The sequence below is a fragment of the Nicotiana sylvestris genome, chromosome 9 (assembly GCF_000393655.2).
Source record: "Nicotiana sylvestris chromosome 9, ASM39365v2, whole genome shotgun sequence".
Lineage (NCBI taxonomy): Eukaryota > Viridiplantae > Streptophyta > Magnoliopsida > Solanales > Solanaceae > Nicotiana > Nicotiana sylvestris.
Window position 1 is genome coordinate 100,876,851 of NC_091065.1, and position 19,680 is coordinate 100,896,530.

The 19,680-nt window shown below is 39.2% G+C and overlaps 1 protein-coding gene across 1 annotated transcript; it reads left to right on the top strand.

The window, feature by feature from the left end:
* The first annotated feature begins 16,166 nt into the window (after positions 1-16,166).
* On the top strand, positions 16,167-16,526 carry LOC138877974 (uncharacterized). The gene has a single exon (XM_070157624.1). The coding sequence runs from the start codon at positions 16,167-16,169 to the stop codon at positions 16,524-16,526; it is 360 nt and encodes a 119-aa protein (XP_070013725.1).
* The last annotated feature ends 3,154 nt before the right edge of the window (positions 16,527-19,680 follow it).

Here is a 19,680-nt window from a genome sequence, read left to right on the forward strand (position 1 = left end):
TCATAGTCCTTTAGCAACTCCAACCATTTCCGTTGTCTCAAATTGTGATCCTTCTGCTTTAAAAAGTGTTGGAGGCTACGATGATCAGTAAATACCCACAAGACACACCATAGAGATAGTGCTTCCAAATCTTCAAAGCATGAACAATGGCAGCCAACTCCAAATCATGAGCAGGGTAGTTCTTCTTATGTGGCTTCAACCGATGCAAAGCATAAGCAATCACTCTACCCTCCTGCATCAAAACACACCCAATACCGATCCGAGAAGCATCATAATATACCGTATAAGAACCGGAAGCTGATGTAGAACTAGAACTGGAGTTGAGGTCATGACAGTCTTTAGCTTCTGAAAGCTCGCCTCACACTTATCCGACCACCTAAAAGGAGTGCCTTTTTGGGTCAATTTGGTCAAGGGAGATGCAATAGACGAGAAACCTTGCACGAAGAAATGGTAGTAACCAGCCAAACCAAGAAAGCTCCGAATCTCTATAGTTGAGGACGGTCTGGTCCAACTCTGAACCACCTCTAAACTGAGCCAAAACTCACGCTTGGAGAACTTGGCATAAAGCTTCTCCTCCCTCAACCGCTGCAACACAACCCTCAAATGTTGGGCATGTTCTTCCTGGCTATGAGAGTACACCAAGATATCATCAATGAATACAATAACAAATGAGTCGAGATAAGGCCGAAACACACCGTTCATTAGATGCATGAACGCCGCTGGGGCATTGGTCAGCCCAAAAGACATCACAAGGAACTCATAATGACCATAACGGGTCCTAAAAGCTATCTTAAGAATATCCGAGTCCCGTATCTTCAACTAGTGATACCCAGACCTCAAATCAATCTTGGAGAACACCCTCACTACCTGAAGCTGGTCAAATAAATCATCAATATGCTGCAAATGATACTTGTTCTTGATTGTGACTTTGTTCAACTGCCTATAGTCAATGCACATTCTCATAGTGCCATCCTTCTTCTTCACAAACGGAAACGGTGCAGCCTAAGGTGGCACACTAGGCCTAATAAACCCTTTCTCAAGGAGTTCCTGAAGCTGCTCCTTCAACTTCTTCAAATCAGCGGTGCCATACGATATGGAGGAATAGAAATGGGCTGAGTGCCCGGCACCAAGTCAATACCAAAATCAATGTCCCTATTGGGTGGCATGCCCGACAGGTCCGCAGGAAACACATCTAGAAAATCTCGCACCATCGGAACAGAATCAATAATGGTGGTCTCTGCACCGACATCCCTCACAAAGGCCAAATAAGAAAGGCAACCCTTCCCATATATCCGTTGGGCCTTCAACTATGAAATCACTCTACTAGGAACATAATCTAAAGAACCTCACCACTCAATCTGTGGCAACCCCGGCATAGCCAACATCACAGTCTTAGCGTGACAATCCAAAATAGCATGACATGAAGACAACCAATCTATACCCAATATCACGTCAAAATCGACCATACTAAGCAGCAAAAGATCAACTCTAGTCTCCAATCCCCCAATAGTCACTATACACCACCGATATACACGGTCTACAATAGTAGTATCGCCCACCGACATAGATACATGAACAGATAAAGCTAAAGACTCACGTGGCATATCTAGATAATGATCAAAATACTATGACACATATGGATAGGTGGAACCAGGTCAAATAATACAAAAACATCTTGGTGACATACTGAGACAATACCTGTGATCACTGTGTCTGAAGCAATAACATCTGGTCTGGCAGGGAGTGCATAAAAATGAGCCTGACCGCCACCGGATCAGCCTCCCCCTCTACGGCGACCCCTAGCTGACTGAGCTCCACCCCGAGCTGGGTGGGTGGGTGGTGAAGTAACTGGTGGTAAAGCCGTAGGCTGGCTCCTCTGCTGAGCTAGACCTCCCACTAGGCGGGGACACTACCTCCTAATATGACCAAACTCTCCACACTTGTAGTAACTCCCTGGTGTTGGTGGTGGGGGCGGAAGGAAGCCCCAAGCACCGGCATAACTAGTAGAAGGACCTGGCATAGATAAGCTCTGAGCCGATGGAGCACATGACGAACTCTAAGCTGGAAGGGCACTGAGAGAGGAATGACCCTGATGAGAACTATGTGAACCATAGCCAGATAATGCTCCACAGTGAACTAGACGAGCCGTCTAAGCATGCCTGTAAGGACGACCCCTACCATGGTGGAACTGACCTCCAAAATTTCCTAATTCACGAGACCTCTTAGCCTCCCTCTCAACCTGCTCCTAGCTGTGGACCAACTCTATCTGTTGAGCAATGTTAACTACCTCCTCAAAAGTAGCACCAGACACCCTCTCTAGTCATCATTACCCACAGCTGAAGCGTTACGCCATCAATGAACCTCCTAATTCCCTCTCTATCAGTGGGAACCAAACAAACTGCATGATGGGACAATGTAGAAAACCTCATCTCATACTGCATCATAGTAATATCATCCTAACGCAATTGCTCAAACTGTTTGTGCAGCTCCTCTCTATGAGACTGTGGCACATACTTCTCCAAGAAGAGAACAGAGAACTACTGCCATGTAAGTGGCGCTGCACCTACCGGCCTATGCCTCTCATAAGCCTCACACCAGGTGAAGGCAACTCTAGATAACTGAAAAGTAGTGAATGAGACTCCACTGGTCTCTAGAATACTTGTTGTACGGAGCATCCTCTAACACTTATCCAAGAAGCCATGTGCATCATCTGCCTCTGTACTACTGAAAGATGAAGGCTAGAGGCTCCCAAACCTCTCCAATCTATGTTGCTCATCATCAGGCATGCCAGGAACCACATAGTATTGAGCAACTGCAACCGGCTGGGCTGGTGGTGCCCCCAGTGTCTAGAGTCCCTGCATCACCTACTCTAGTGTGCGGGCAACGGGAGTTTGAGTACCTCCCCCAGCCTGAGAAGTGGCTGCTGTAGTCGAAACAGAGACCGCCTAAGCAAGACTGGTGCACACGGTCCGAATCTGATCTAAGGCCTTCTGAAGGCCTGGAATCACAATGGGCACCACTAGTGCCTGAGCTTGTCCAGCTGGTGCACCCACAATTGGGACCTGATCCTGAACTGGGGCAACTGGTGGATCTGCAGGTGTTGCCTTAGCTGTTGTACGAGTTGCACCTCTGCCCCTACCGCGACATCTACCACGATCTCGACCTCTTGCGGCCCTGGCTGGTGGTACCAGTGGCTGTTCGTCCTGCCCAGTAGTTCGTTTCTTCACCATCTATGAGAGAATAGAATAACAGAAGTTTAGTCACTAGTATCAACAGATTCACACGATAACAATTCAAGAATGTGAAGTTTCCTAAGGGTTCGACAGCCACTCAAAGATCAAACGTCTCTGTATCGATCCGCAAGACTCTACTAAACCTGCTTATGATTCGTGAGATTTATGTAACCTAGGCTTTGATACCAACTTGTCACGACCCAAGTCCTAACCTGTCATGATGGCGCCTATCGTGGTACTAGGCAAGCCGACACTTCCAACATTTAACAGAAATGAATTAAGACATTTTAATATAACTTGAGTTTTTCATAAAAATGGGGTAAACCCAACCATAAGTGCGGAAGAATAGTCCCGATATTGGGGTGTCACTAAGTCATGAGCAACTAAACAACCAGTTTGAGAAATAGTGTCTACAAGATTCTGTATCAAATACAAATAGAGGAGAAATCAAAGAGGGAGAAACAAGGATTGTGAACGACGGGCAGCTACCACGTAAATCTCCGACAAATCAACCAAGCACGAGATCAATGCCCACCATGTCCGAAAACACCTAGATCTGCACATGAAGTGTAGAGTGTAGCGTGAGTACAACCAACTCAGTACGTAACAATAGTAAATAAGGAACTGAAGATAGTGACGAGCTACACAATTATAGTTTATTTTCAGTAATTTCAGCAAAGAGTAGACATGCTTTTAAATTTGGCAATTTAAGTCAAATCAGTTTTATATAGTTTCACGTTCAAGTAAAAACCGAATACAAAATCTTACAGAAAATTTCAAAAACAATGATAGATAGCAACTAAGTGCAACAACAAGTGAAAGTAAGTACAACCTCTCAGGGAAACAGTCACTCAACTCTCCTTAAGAGCTCAATCACTCGGCTCTCAACCTTCAGTACTCACACTCAATAGGTACCTACGCTCACTAGGAGTGTTCAGACTCCGGAGGGGCTCCTTCAACCCAAGCACTATATTGCTGCGGTGTTCAGCCCGATCAAAATATATAAATAGCCATAAGGCTCGTTTCAGCGTGCAATCCGATCCATAAATATATATAGCCCTAAGGCTCGTTGCAGCGTGAACCCGATCTATATACATTCATCCCTCAGGCTCGTTGCGACGTGCAACCCGATCCATATATACACACACAACTCACAGCTTGCACTCAGGCCCTATCTCAGTCACCAACCTCTCTAATGCCCCGGGCTCTCAGAAATCATATAAATCGACCCAAATAGAGATAATAACATGTATCAACACGGAACAAGAAGAGACGGAGATATGATATGCAAGTAAAATCATGACTGAGTACAAGACAACAAATAGCAGCTAATTCAAAAAGTACACGACCTCAGCGGGTCCCAACAGTGACATTATATAGCCTAAGCATGATTTATTACATGGATTTCAGTCCAATTTCTATAACATTGGTAAAAACATATAGCTAACAACATTTATTCAACTTTACAGCTTCCCGGGACGGACCAAGTCACTATCCCCTCGGTGCATGCCCACATGCCCGTCACCTAGCATGTGCGTCACCTCCAAAATAATCACATGACATGAAAATTAGGGGTTTCATACATTTAGGACCATATTTTAAACTGTTACTTACCTTAATCCGAGCAAAATGCTACTCCACAATGTCTTTGCCTCGTGATTCGGCCTTCGAATGTCCCAAATCTAGCCACAAGTAGTACAATACAATCAATATAGGCTAAAGGGAGCAATTCCACAAGAAAAGTACTAAATTATAGCTAAAAATACGAAATTGGCCTGAATCCGGCCCCCAGGCCCACGTCTCAAAATCCGACAAAAGTCATAAAACCCGAAAGTCCATTCACTCATGAGTCTAACCATACCAAATTTACTCAAATTTGATAACAAAACCCCATTCAAAACCTCAAAAATCCATCTCAAGAACACTTCCTTTTTTCCCTAATTTTTCCAGCCCAAATCACAAATTAAATGATGGAATTAAAGATATAATCATGGAATTTGGCAAAAATTAGATAGGAATTAATTACCCCAAACACCCACGCAAGAAGCTCTCTAATAATCACCATCTACATAGCTCCCACTTCAATTTTATGATATGAACTTGAAACACTCATTTTGAATCTTTTAAATCATGCCAAATACGCCTTCATCGCAATCGTGGAAAATACCTCACAATCGCAAAGCAAAACTATGTTGCCCCACACTTATACCTTACATGAACACGTAACAGCCTCTGCGATCGCATACAGCTGACTAACCAAAGCTACACGATCGCGTCCATAACTATGCGATCGTATAGAGGAATCACCTGATCCCAGCTCCTGACCCAGTACTCTACGCCAACGTGTACCTCTCCCCGCGTCCTCGATGCCCAGACTCACAAACCTCCACAATCGCGTGCCTCCACTGACAGCGTAGAATAGTTTCCCAACTGCCCTCAATAGACCTACGCGATCGCGGACCCACTCACGTGATCACGTATAAGGAAACTAGAAGAATCACACCAGCATATATCAACCATCAACCAAAGTCCAAAAATGATATGTTAACCACCCGAAACTCACCTGAGGCCCCCGGGACTTTGACAAAACTTACCATCGAGTTCCAAAACATCATATGAACTTAGTCACACCCTCAAATCACCTCAAACAACATCGAAAACATGAATTACACACGGATTCAAGCCTAATGAACTTTGAAAATTTCAAATTCTACAAACGATGCTGAAACCTATCAAATAACGCCCGATTGACCTTAAATTTTGCACATATATTGTAAATGACACCACGAACCTACTCCAAGTTTCAGAAATCCAATTCGACCTAGATATCAAAACGTCCACCCTCGGTCAAACTTTCCAAAATTTCAACTTTTGCCAATTCAAGCATAATTCTACTATGGTCTCCAAATTACAATCCGGACACGTTGTTGATAACCAATTTTCCCCTCATATATTTTAAATTTGCATAAATACATACAAAATATGGTACATGCATTTACAATTATGCACAAGTGTTTTACAATTTTTCTATAATTTTTAAGGCCCTAAATCCATTTATTTCTGCATTTTTAATTACATAAATGTTCAAAACTATTCCTTATATTATTTTTATGATGATTTAATCATCTAAATTCATCTTTTATGATCATATGAGTGTTCAAACATTTTAATTACATTTTTTTATAATTATATTTGCATGTTTAAGATTCTAATTGCATATTTTACAAATATAGTCCCTACATAGGCATAACTACATTATCTGTAAGGAAATTGGCCCTTTATATTTTTATAATATTGAAGAATTATTTTAAATCACCTTCATGCTTGAAAATCATTTTTAGCATTTTATTAGCTATTCTTAAAATTATTTTAATTAGTAAAATGTGTATTTAACAAATAGCCTTTTTTATTTTTCGGACCTAGCCTGTTAAACCAGCTCAATTTCAATCCCCCCAACCCAATTAAACTTACCCGACCAAGTAACCCCATTTAATCATGGTCATTGATCTTTTAGATCAACGGTCCATGATTAAACTTGCCATATTAATCCCAAACGACCCCCTAAACTCCTTCATTCTTTTCATTTCCGCCGCCCTGAAACTCTCTCTTCTCTGATTCTCTCTGAGACCAAACTCTAACCCTAAGCGCTGCCACCCAAAACCAACCCTAATAGCTTCGATTCCTACCCGTTCCATGGATTTCTCTGGTTGTTTGAGACTCCTACTGGTCTCCTACTTTCCCTAGTTGCTCGATTTTGTGATTTCACGGAAAGATCTCGAAGAGATCTAGCCAGATCTTGTTTGAAACTCTTCGAGGGTCCGTCTATGGTCTGTGAGTGTTACCATCTTGATGTTTGTGGTTCAAATATCCGGTTCAAGGCCAGATTATCTTTACCCCTTTCCTCTTTCTTCAAAACCCTAATTTTGGACATGAATCCATCAAGATCTTTGTAGATCTAAAGCGATTATGAGTCCGTCAACAACTTTCCTTTAAAAGTTCTCTTATTTCTTTACTGTTAATCGATTTTTAAGCGCTTTGTTATATTAGGGTTTGGTTTTTTCATTATTTGTTGGTCAAATCTCTGTGTATCTGAAGTGTTTTCAAGTATCCATGACCGTTTTCCGTAAGAATCTTCTGATTCCCTACTGTTAATCAACTCTAAGTATTTTTCAAAATTAGGTTTCTACTTCGTCTATTTTTGCAAAAGGTTTTCTGAAATTTCTCATGTTTTGTTTAATCCTTCTATAATGACTATGTTCCAGGCTTGATTGCTTGACTGTTCATTGTTTGATTTCAACATTTTTTGTCTGTTATTGTTTGAATAATTGACTGATTAGCTAAATTATTTAGGGTTTCATTGTTTGCTGAAATAATTTACTGATTTCTACTTGCTTTCCTTAATCCAGAGGTTCCTAATTGGCGTATCTTGCCTATTTATGGGTTGATTGACCCTTAATTGGTCTCTAATTACCTATGATTACCTTATTCGTGTGATTGACTGCTTGATTTATGGGTTCTAACCCTAATTGGATGTTAAACCCACTTCTTGCCTTATTTGAAACTCAATCAGAGTTATTTATGGGTACAATCCCCTAACTTTCTGTCCCTATCAAGCTTGATTGATTATTTGATTACTTCCCTTACCTTATTTATAATATTTTCCTGCCTTGCCTTATTTACTTACACTATTCGACTCCTATATATACACTCTTGTTTTACCTCTCAAGGACACAAACAACAGTTCTCAAACTCACTCACACACAAACTCTGCTCTCTTCTCTCTCTGCATCTTGTGTTCATTGTTTGTCTAGTCGGCTTGAAAGCCAGGACTAGACTGTTGAATCCTGCTACTTTACTTTCTACTTCTGCTCTTTTAACTAGTATGCTCTCACTTTACTATCATGCAAACCTCCGTATGATTTGATTTGTGTATTTTCTATTCCCAGCATGTCCATTTTATGTTACTAAATCAGTAGGATCTTTATATTAGTCTGTTTATCTTCAACTAGGCCTATGTGATTCATGCTCATTATCCTTAGCCAGTATGTATACTGCCATTCAATTGGACGACATGCTTTCTACTATTTCAACTTAACCCATATGCTTCCTCATAATAACATGACTACTTCTGTCTTAATTGAACCTATGTGTCTACTAACATGTTTACTTCTATGTTGACTGCAATACCATGTTTACTTCTGGCTGATTGAACCCCTGTGTCCTGCTCTTAATCTGTTTATTCTTGCTTTAGTTAGACTTCTGTATTTCCAGACTCATGCTTATTTCTTCTTTACTAGCATATCTCTTCTATCTTATTTTCACCTCTGACTAATATGACTCCCCAGCCCTACTACCCCTCTGTATGTGATTGAATTCTCACCTAGTGACAGTTAATTAACTAAGTTGAAACTCTAAGTTACTTTGTTTCTGTCTATTATTTGACTGCTGGGACCTTTGTTTGAGTTACAATGATTGAATGACCCTTACTTCCTGAGAATTCCAAAACTATTTTCTTAAAAATCTATCTCCTGTTTTAAACCCCTATTCTTAGAATGCCTAGGGTCTTGCCCTTCTAGTGTAAGCATTGCTTAGGAGTCCCTGAGGCTCCTCTGAACTTTGACACACTGGAGTTGACTTTCCAAAACTTGCTCACAAAGGGCTACTTTGAAGGTTTCCTAGTGTGAGCATTGCCCGGGGTCCCTGAGGCCCTTGGGAACTTTGACACACCAGGATATTATTGGATGCACTATGACGCTATGGCACTTTTGGACTGGTTGAAGGCTTGGTCTGCCAGGTTTATCTTTTGGTCCTATATTCAGGCTCCCTATAGTTGTAGCAATTTCACTTCTGTAATTCATTATTAATGTTGTTCTATAATAATAATTTTTTGTAAACAGATATTGGAGAAATTAGTAAAATGGAGGGTTGCTTATACATATCCTGTTGGGAAAGGGTAGATACCATGCCTATAGGTTGTTACAATATCTTGTTTATTTAGATACTATGCCTATAGGTTGCTACAATATTTGTCTATTTAGATACCATGCCTATAAACTATTACAATGTTTGTTCACTTAGACATCATGCCAATAGGATTCAAAAATCGATCCTGCATTCTGGATAACATGTCTGTAAGTTTGTTGTGATGTTTGCTTAGATACCATGCCTATAGGTTGTTACAATACTATTTATTTAGATACCATGCCTATAGAGGTTTTAAAATTAATCAGTCCTGCCTGTAAAAGATCAGTTTCTGCATACTAACAAGGTTTAAATCAGTCTTCAACATGTTTTAAAACTAATCGCTGCATTTAGATGCCATGCCTATAGGATTCTAAAACTAGTTTTTGCATTTAGCTGCCAGCATCTATAAGTCGAAAATCAGTTATTACACCCAGACAACATGTTTATAGGACTTAATAAACTCAAACTGTTTTAAATGATTCTCAGAATTCTGATTGCATTTAGATAGCATGTTTATCGGGTATTACAGATCCACGCCTAGGCAAGCCTATAGGTAATCAAGGTCTAATAAAAACTGTGAAACTGCTTTGCTTATTTGTAACTGCCCAGATTCAACAGGTTCTAAAAAATCAGTAGGCAAACTGATTAGGTCTCTATCACTTCGCCTTAGCACAATGCTGCATATTCTTTTCTTGCCATGCTCACCTAGATATCCTGTTCTAGGACCTTTCTGAAATATCTGAAATATGTTGTTTGAGACGTGCACTTACTTGCTCTTTTTCTGGAGGTAAAATGTGAGCCTTTAACTATTCTATCCTTGGTCCAGTCCTACGTGTTTTTTTTGTCGCCTAGAGTTTTTCTCCTTTTGATTATTGTAGTAGTCTAGATCCGTCTTAACTAGAAGTCCCAAATACCTCCGGGACTATATAAGTAAAGGGACGGGTAGTGCACACATAGGATACATCTTAAGGTTGCTAGAACGCTTTAGGCTATAGGCAAGGGGAGGGTAATAGGGTAGTAAAAGGATATGATGACCTGTGCACTAATACCACACGTAACCCCTCTAGTTGAGGAAGACTTACCGGGTATTATGCAGATGTGATCCTATAGGCTAACAAACCTAGGACTTTCCTCATCTTATTTACACATTTGTGCTTAGACTGCTTTCCTGTCAAATTTTCTTATATGTGTGCTTAAACTGCCTATTTGTTAAATGACTAATTCACATAATTTGAGTTCGTCTGGGACCAACCATTGTGGACTGCGATGGGTGCCTAACACCTTCCCCTCAAGGTTATTTCGAGCCCTTACCCAAGTCTCTGAAAATGCAAACCGATTTTATGAGTTACTTGCTTTAGGTGCCCTAATGCACCTTAAATCCGTTAGGTGACGACTCTTTAAATTCAAATACCTAATTCCCAAAAGGAAATGAGTTGTTCCCAATGAATGTCGAAACCCGGACTCCACGAGGAAAAAGGGGGCGCGGGCCTAAACGAGCTTTTTTGTTCCGGGCTATTTTTTTTTTATCTAAGACAATTTCTTGTAAACTATATATGTATATACTAATATAAATTGCTTAGATATAGCTATATATATATATATATATATATATATATATATATATATATATATATAGTATGTATATGTAATTATATATAATAGAACTTTTAAAAGAAATTACTGATGAAAAACTTCGTAAAAAAATTATAAATTTGGCTGAAAGTTCTAGTTCTAGTGGTTCAAAGCCTTTTGAAAGACCAAAAAACGAATTTGAATATTTTGCGCCATATTCTTTGTCTGAAGTTAATAAACGTCTTCATAAGACAAATACGCCAAGCAGAGATACTTCGTTTGATGATTTGAAAATTTGAAAATAGATATTAAGTCTCTTAAACAAAATCAAATGATTTGTGATCACCAGATTACTCAAATTGAGAAAACTAATTCTCTAACTAATTTTTCGACTGATTTTATGGCTAAGGAAATTTCCCAAATTTCAAATGATAAAGAGAAAGAAATTTCTGTTACAACAAATCCTAAAACATCTGATATGTTTTTAGGAATGATGCAGATTGTTACGGCTCATAAATGGTACATTAAGTGTACTATTATTGTATAGAGGGGCTAGATCACGAGATAAACTTTTATAGAAAGGAGATATATAATTCAAACTTCCCAAAAATCTTTGTAATTGAGTCCTGTCAGTAATAACATTAGGAAATTTTGAGGCAAAATCAATCGATCTTTGTATCGGGGTAATTTTTCCTTGGCAAATATTATGACCTAAAATCGAACATTTGTTTGGAATAGACTCATTTTTGGTTTAGAAATTACTTAGCCGCTTTGTATTACAATTTTCTTAAAAATATCAAGATGCTTAATATGCATCTCTAATGTAAACAATAGGTAACATTTCATGAGCCACAATAACATATTTTTTCTGGGCTTCGGTCCATTTACCAGAGTGAAATCTTATCAGGTATTCAATCTTATTATTAGGATTTACTTGTTTTAAAATCTCACCGTAGCCAACGTTGGACGCATCTGTCTCAATAATTTTTTGCCATGTAGGATTAGCAAGAGTTAAGCAAGGTAAAGACTTAACACGCTGTTTAATACTTTTGACTAACGTAGTATGCTGGTCCTTATATAATATATATATATATATATATATATATATATATATATATATATATATATATATATATATATATACTATATCAAATTTAAACACAAAATAAATTGCAAAGAAATATTCAAGGAAATGTCTTATAATTTTATTATTACGACATTAACAAAAAATGACAATATCTTTCTTAGTCTTCCTCCCCCCAATGGAATGAGCACAACAAGGTACTAATACCACCATTAAAAGGAAAAAAAAACTATGGAAGATGTGCCAAAATACAAGTTACATATTAGTCTATATATTATCTCTAACAAATCTCATAAATCCTTTAAGGTCTGGAGGAATTTGTATTGGTGGTGGTGGAAAAGAAGCTTGTTCATCACCACTTCCGAGCGAAGCAGCATCCTGCGTAAGTTTCGCTAGCATTTCTTCATAAGCTTCGTCTATCTCCGGTTGTGATTCTGTAAGTCCAAACTTTCTTCTTTCCGAACGGATCCAATCTCTGAAGAGTACTGATTTTTCCAAGCTCTCCCTCATAAACGCTCTATGATCACCGATTTGAAGTCTCTCTTGAATGAAAGCGCTCTCCGATGCCACTGTTGAAGCTTGAACACTTAAAATATCTCGAGCCATCCTTGAAAGAACCGGATAGTGTTTTTGTTTGTCCTTCCACCATTCCAAAACATCGAAGGAGCCGTCGGAATTCTCTGATTCAAGTCCCTGCGACAAATAAACTTGAAGATCATTTAGTTGTGAACTATCACAAATATTATCACCTTGAGAACCCCAGAACTCCGTCCAAGAACTAAGGGCTTTTAGACCCGCAGTTCTTTTAGATGATTGCGAACTAGACGAAGTAGGAATTGGAACATTTGGTCTAGCATGATCTAAGGCAAGTTGATAAGCATTATAAATTGTTTGAGCGTTTATTTTAATTGAGGCTTTTGCATCTCAAAGTGTAGCAAATTCCTCAGCTGAAAGTGATAAAGCTTTATAAATTTTTGAGTACCAAAAGTGAGGACCTCCTAATTTCATTGTAGGATTTAACACTGCAGCAACACCAAAAATAGGGGGGATAGGGAAAAAATATTTTTTAAACTTAGCTTTCATAGAATTAATAGCTTGTTGATAAATTACCACACCTTCTGAAAATTGAGTAAATAAATCTGCAAGTGCTGCAATATAAACTAAACAGTTAGAAATAGTAGGATAATATTGCCCAGATAATTCATTTGTAGCAACATGAAATTGTTCTAAAAAGTCTACAAGCATTTTAACATTAGTCCAATCTTGATTTGTAAGGTACTCATCATCATCATCATCACCTACACGGGCATTATATGTTGCACTTATTGGGTTTCTGTATTCATATGCAACAACTAAACTTTCATGCATGTAGTTCCATCTAGTCAGACAAGGTTTATGAACCTTTCTTTCTCTAAGGCCAAATTCATCACATTTTTTAAAATAATCTCTAAGTCTACTTCTACGGTTTGAATAAAAAAGTCAATTAAGAGCCATTTTAACCTTTTTAATTTCTACATTTAAAATCATACCATCACCGACGATTAAATGGTAAATATGACAAATACATCTAACATGAAAAATATTACTAAATGCAGGATTTAGTGTAGTTGTAAGCAAGCCTATAGCATTAGTGTTACTAAAAGCATTATCCATTCAAACCGACATTATTTTATCTCTAATACAAAAATATCTACAAATATCTGCAACTGTGTTAGCAATAAACTTACCTGTATGGCGTAAATTAATTATTCTATAAGCAATAATGCACTTTTGCATTATCCACTCCTCATCTATCCAATGACTTGTAACAGTTAGATAATCACAGTCATTACCACTTCTACCAATATCAGTAGTAATAGCAATGTGACAATCTATATGAGTAAATAAATAACGCAAATGTTGTTCATATTCATGTTTATATTTATAAATATCACTCTTTACGGTTGCGCGAGGCCATCAATTATAAGTAGGATTAAAAATTCTTCTAATATAATGCACAAAATGAGGGTTAGAAGGAAAACTATAGGGTATGCACATAACAGTAACCATTTTTTCCAATTCTTCACGATCTTTATATAAAATGTCACCGGTAACAGTGTTAATTCCCAGTTGAACTACATTTGAACCTGTACTAGGGTTAACCGTAGTATCTACACTTTTCCCCTCTTGCGCAGCTTTAATTTGTCAATATCTAGCTTTATCTCTAGGGTGTTTCAATATGTGTCTAGTCAAACTACCTGTACCGCTACGGTCTCCAGTATATTTATGAGCCATTAAAGACCCGCAAGTTTTACACTTAGCCTTATTTTGTTCTCTTAGTTGAGTAAAAAAGTGCCAAACAAGAGATGTTTCGGGCCGTTTAGAAGGTTTTCTATTAAACATAGGGGTTACTACAAGAGGGTCAGGCGGGGCATCAGTTGGGTTATTAACAGGACTAGTAGGTGTATACTCTAAATCCGGCTGCGTTTCATCTAAATCATCATTTTCCTCATCATTTTCAAAGATAGTTTGATTAGGATAAAGAGCATTCATATCTTCTTCATTTAATTGTTGACCTGGTGCAACATCATGGCAAAATTGACTATCGGAAAATTGAAAACAAGGGTTATCACTATCAAAAATAATAGGTGGAGGAGGACGGGTAACAGGTCTGGGTCGGGGAGCCGGGGGAAGAGTAGTAGCTTGGCGACTAGATTCACCAATTTTAGATTATTCCTTACCCTTACCACCAAATATTTTTTTCAAAGAAAAGTCTATATTAATTATAATTATACTAAATAAAACAAACAAAACTATAATATTAAAACTTAAGAGTTGGAACGAGTTTACAAAATTGACGAACAACTTCTTGAAAATTGAATATCGTTGAAGACTTGAAGACTTCAATTCACCAACTTCATAATTTTTCACGAAACTGCAATAATAAAGTAAGCAATTATAGAAGAAAATTAGAGAGAGATTGATGAATTTGTGGGTAAAAATGAAAGAATAAGGGGTATTTATAGTTCAGAATAGAGAAAAAGTGTAATTATAAAAAGTTTGGGGGCCAAATGGCTATTTTTTAAAGTTCCAAACGGCTGAAAATTGAAGGCCAACGGCTAGATTTAAAAATCTGACCGTTGGCCCTTTTTTAAAAAAATAGCCGTTGGGGCCTGTTTGGCCCGGTTGAACCGGCCCAGGCCCGCCTACCGGTCCCAGGCTAAACGGTCCCGGGCTCATGGGCTATTTGGTCAGGACCAGCCCGCTATGGGCTTTTGCACCACTAGAGACTAGCCCGTTTGAACCGACCCATTTGGCCCGTTTGGCACGCGGGCTCGGGCTGGTCCCAGGCTAGGCCCGACCCACAATACACCCTTAATACTACCATACTTGTATCATGTGCAAGAATTGATGAAGAGATTCACAAAGATAGAATTCAAACATGTACCCAGAATTCAAAATGAGTTTGCAGACGCACTAGCCACTTTGTCATCAATGATACAACATCCAGACAAGAATTTCATTGATCCTGTCCTAGTGAGGATCTATAACCAACCGGCTTACTGTGCTCATGTTGAAGATGAAATGGATGGAAAGCCTTGATTCCACGACATCAAAGAATATTTGACAAAAGGAGAATACCCGGAACAGGCAAACCACCTCTGAAACACACGCTGTGGAGGCTATCCAATCACTTCTTCCAAAGAGGAGGGACCCTATATAGAAGAACCCCTGATCTAAGCTTGTTAAGGTGCATTGATGCAAAGGAGGCTTCCAGGTTGCTTGAAGAAATACATGCCGCAACTTGTGGACCACACATGAATGGTTTTGTTCTAGCCAAGAAAATACTCAAAGCTGGATATTTTTGGATGACCATGGAGACAAATTGCATCCGATATGTATAGAAATGCCATCAATGTCAGGTACATGCAGACATGATAAGGGTACCACCTAATGAGCTCAACGCAATAAGTGCACCTTGGCCTTTTGCTGCTTGGGGAATGGATGTCATCGGTCTGATCGAGCCTACTGCTTCAAACGGGCACAGGTTCATTTTAGTGGCCATTGACTACTTCACAAAATGGGTAGAGGTTGCATCCTACAAAGCTGTAACCAAGAAAGTCGTCGGAGACTTTGTAAAGGATCGTATTGTTTGCTAATTCGAAGCTCCCGAGTACATTATCAATGATAATGCCGCCAATTTCAACAGTAACCTGATGAAAGGCATGTGCGAAACCTTCAAAATCAAGCACAAAAACTCCACAACATACAGACTTCAGATGAACGGAGTCGTAGAAGCTGCCAACAAGAACATCAAGAAGATACTAAGGAATATGGTAGAAAACTACAAACAATGGCATGAGAAGTTACCCTTTGCCCTATTAGGGTACCACACCACAGTCCGTATGTCAACTGGAGCAACTCCCTATTTATTGGTTTATGGTACCGAAGCTGTCATTCCAGCCGAGGTAGAAATCCCTTCTTTAAGAATCATACAGGAAGCCAAACTCAGCGACGCAGAATGGGTAAGGAGCCACTACGAGCAACTGGCCCTCATAGATGAAAAAAGAATGAACGCAGTATGTCACGGTCAGCTTTATCAGAATAGAATGTCCAGGGCTTTCAACAAAAGGGTGAAACCAAGACAATTTGCACCAGGACAGTTGGTACTAAAGAAGATCTTCCTGCATTAAGATGAAGCCAAAGGAAAATTCTCGCCCAATTGGCAAGGTCCTTACATGGTTCACAGGGTGGTAACAGGAGGAGCACTTATACTCACAGAAATGGACGGAGAAGTCTGGCCAAAACCAATCAATTCAAACGCAGTCAAGAGATATTATGTTTAGACTATTTACATTTCCTCATCTGATGTAATTGAACTACACTTGACTTGATTCTCCTTTAAGAGGGGATACGTAGGCAGCCCTATGGGTTCGGTCATATCATAATAAAATTTTCATTTTTTCCCAAAACCAGAAATTGGGGCAGTTTTTTGAGGAGGACCCTCAAAATTCCGGAGCAAGTCCAGCCAACGCCGGCATATGCTAGATAGTCAGAAATTGGTTAAGAAACTAGGGCAGAATTTTGAGAAGGATTCTCAAAATTGCGAAAAAGGTTCAACAGGTTTTGTCACTCGCAAACGGCCGAAGGATCATTTACCAAACTGGGGCAGAATTTTGAGGAGGACCCTAAAAATTCTAATACGAGAAAAGATGCTATGTCTCTGAAATGTGTTACAGTCACTAGTTCATCTAAAATTACTTGATATTTCACTATGTTTTCTAAAATAACTCTACTTTCATCATAAGTGCATATTTTCGAAAACTCCATTTCCGTGACAGCCAGGTGTTACCCAAGGCAACTCAAACAAGGCCTCCAGAACAGAGCGGAGCAAAGCCAGCATACAGAGGCACGAACCAACCTCCCCTTACAAAACTCACAATTTTCCTTTGGATGCAGGCATGATGAACATAATAGAAGTATTCGCAAACATACACATATCAAAGTCACTATTAATCAAGCCGCCTGACGCAAATATATATCCAACTATGAAATACTCTACTCCTATTTGCTACCTGTTCACTGCATAAGGCTAAGCACTACCTTTTCTTTGCACGAGACTAAGCCCTATCTCAAATTTTGCATGAGGCTAGCCCCTGCCTCCACATTTGCATAAGGCTAAGCACTGCCTTCTATTTGCATGAGGCTAAGCCCTGTCTCAAATTTTGCATGAGGCTAAACCCTACCTCTACATTTGCATAAGGCTAAGCACTACCTTCTCTTTGCACAAGACTAAGCCCTGTCTCAAATTTTGCATGAGGCTAAGCCCTGCCTCCACATTTGCATAAGGCTAAGCACTGCCTTCTCTTTGCACGAGACTAAACCCTGTCTCAAATTTTACATGAGGCTAAGCCCTGCCTCTACAATTGCATAAGGCTAAGCACTGCCTTCTCTTTGCACGAGACTAAGCCCTGTCTCAAATTTTGCATAAGGCTAAGCCCCGCCTCCATATTTGCATAAGGCTAAGCTCTACCTTCCATTCGTATGGGACTAAGCTCTGTCCCGAATCCCGCATGAGGCTAAGCCCTGCCTCCATTTTACATAAGTCTAAGAGATACCTTCCATTTGCATGGGACTAAGCCCTATCCCGAATCTTGCATGGGACTAAGCCCTGTCCCGAATTTTGCATGAGACTAAGCTCTATCTCCATCTACATGAGGCTAAGCCCTGCCTCTATATCTGCATAAGGCTAAGCTCTGCCTTCCATCTGCATGGGACTAAGCCCTGTCCCGAATCTTGCATGAGTCTAAGCTCTGCCTCCTACTTGCATAAGGCCAATCATCACCTTTATTTGCCGAGACTAAGCACTGTCTCTCCAGCACTATCTATTTGCTCCTCTCTCGGGCTAAGCTCTACCCTCAACCTCACAAGACTAAGCCTTGTCTTGTTGATTTTAGCATCATATTATTGCATCTCATGGGCTGAAATATCGCCAACTTGTCCAAAGGCGTCATTGTCCAAAGACATCATCCTCATAGTCGGAAGATGCCATGCCATGGCCTGAGGATCTCTCAAATTTGCATATCATTATTCAAAGACATCATGGTTCAGAAGCACCATCCTCATGGCTCGAGAACATCATTTCATGGCCTGCAAAGCTCTTATCTCACAATTCATGGCCCAGGACATCATAGTCTAAGGACGTCATCCGCACTGTCCAAAGACAATCTTTCATGGTCCAAAGGGAATTTGCATTCCGTTTAAATTCTCACAGTAATCTATGTACTCACATGCATCGTATTTTGAGTTTTGCAGGTAATCCAAGAGGTAACCCTTCTTCAAACAGGAGCAACCTTCACTCCAGTTTCTGTCCGCACCATTTTTCACTTTGCCATTCATAACCGATTCCCATCAATCGCCCACCTACTCTGCGATATCCGGATATATTCCCTACAATCCCTTCGTTACACTCCATACCCATAATCATAACTCCATCCGACATTACCCTTCACAAAAGAACCTTTGCAGAAACTGGCTACCATTCCTATAATAACTCAATCGGCTTCATTCACTGGTGGGTCCAGAACTACACATGGCCTAATTCTTGCAAAACCAGGGATATGTAGGCAGCTCAAAGACCAGCGTTCAGCCTATATTTTCCAAAATACTCATTCGGTCAAAATCAGTCATCATTTCTTTACCCAAAAACTCTTTTATCCTTCCCGGGTAAAGAGGGACAGCTGTTGATACCCAATTATTCTCTCATATATTTTATATATTGCATAAATACATTCAAAATATGGTACATGAATTTATAAACATGCACAAATATTTTACAATTTTTCTACAATTTTGTAAGGCCCTAAATCCACTTATTTCTGCATTTTAATTACATAAATGTTCAAAACTATTCCTTATACTCCCTCCGTTTCAATTTATGTGAACCTATTTCCTTTTTAGTCCGTGCCAAAAAGGATGACCCCTTTCCTTATTTAGAAACAATTTACCTTTACACAATAATTTATAGCCTTACAAAATATATGTGCCTTATTTTACACCACAAGATCAAAAGTCTTCTCTCTTTCTTAAACTCTGTGCCCAGTTAAATGTGTTCACATAAATTGAAACGGAGGGAGTATTATTTTTATGATGATTTAATCATCTAAATTCATCGTTTATGATCATATGAGTGTTCAAACATTTTAATTGCATTTTTTATAATAATATTTGCAAGTTTAAGACTATAATTGCATATTTTGCAAATATTGCCCCTACATAGGCATAACTACGTTATCTATACGGAAATTGACCCTTTATATTTTTATAATATTGAAGAATTAATTTTAA

Excerpts from the sequence above, each read along its gene's own strand:
- LOC138877974 (XM_070157624.1), top strand. The coding sequence starts at position 16,167 with ATGGTAGAAAACTACAAACAATGGCATGAGAAGTTACCCTTTGCCCTA.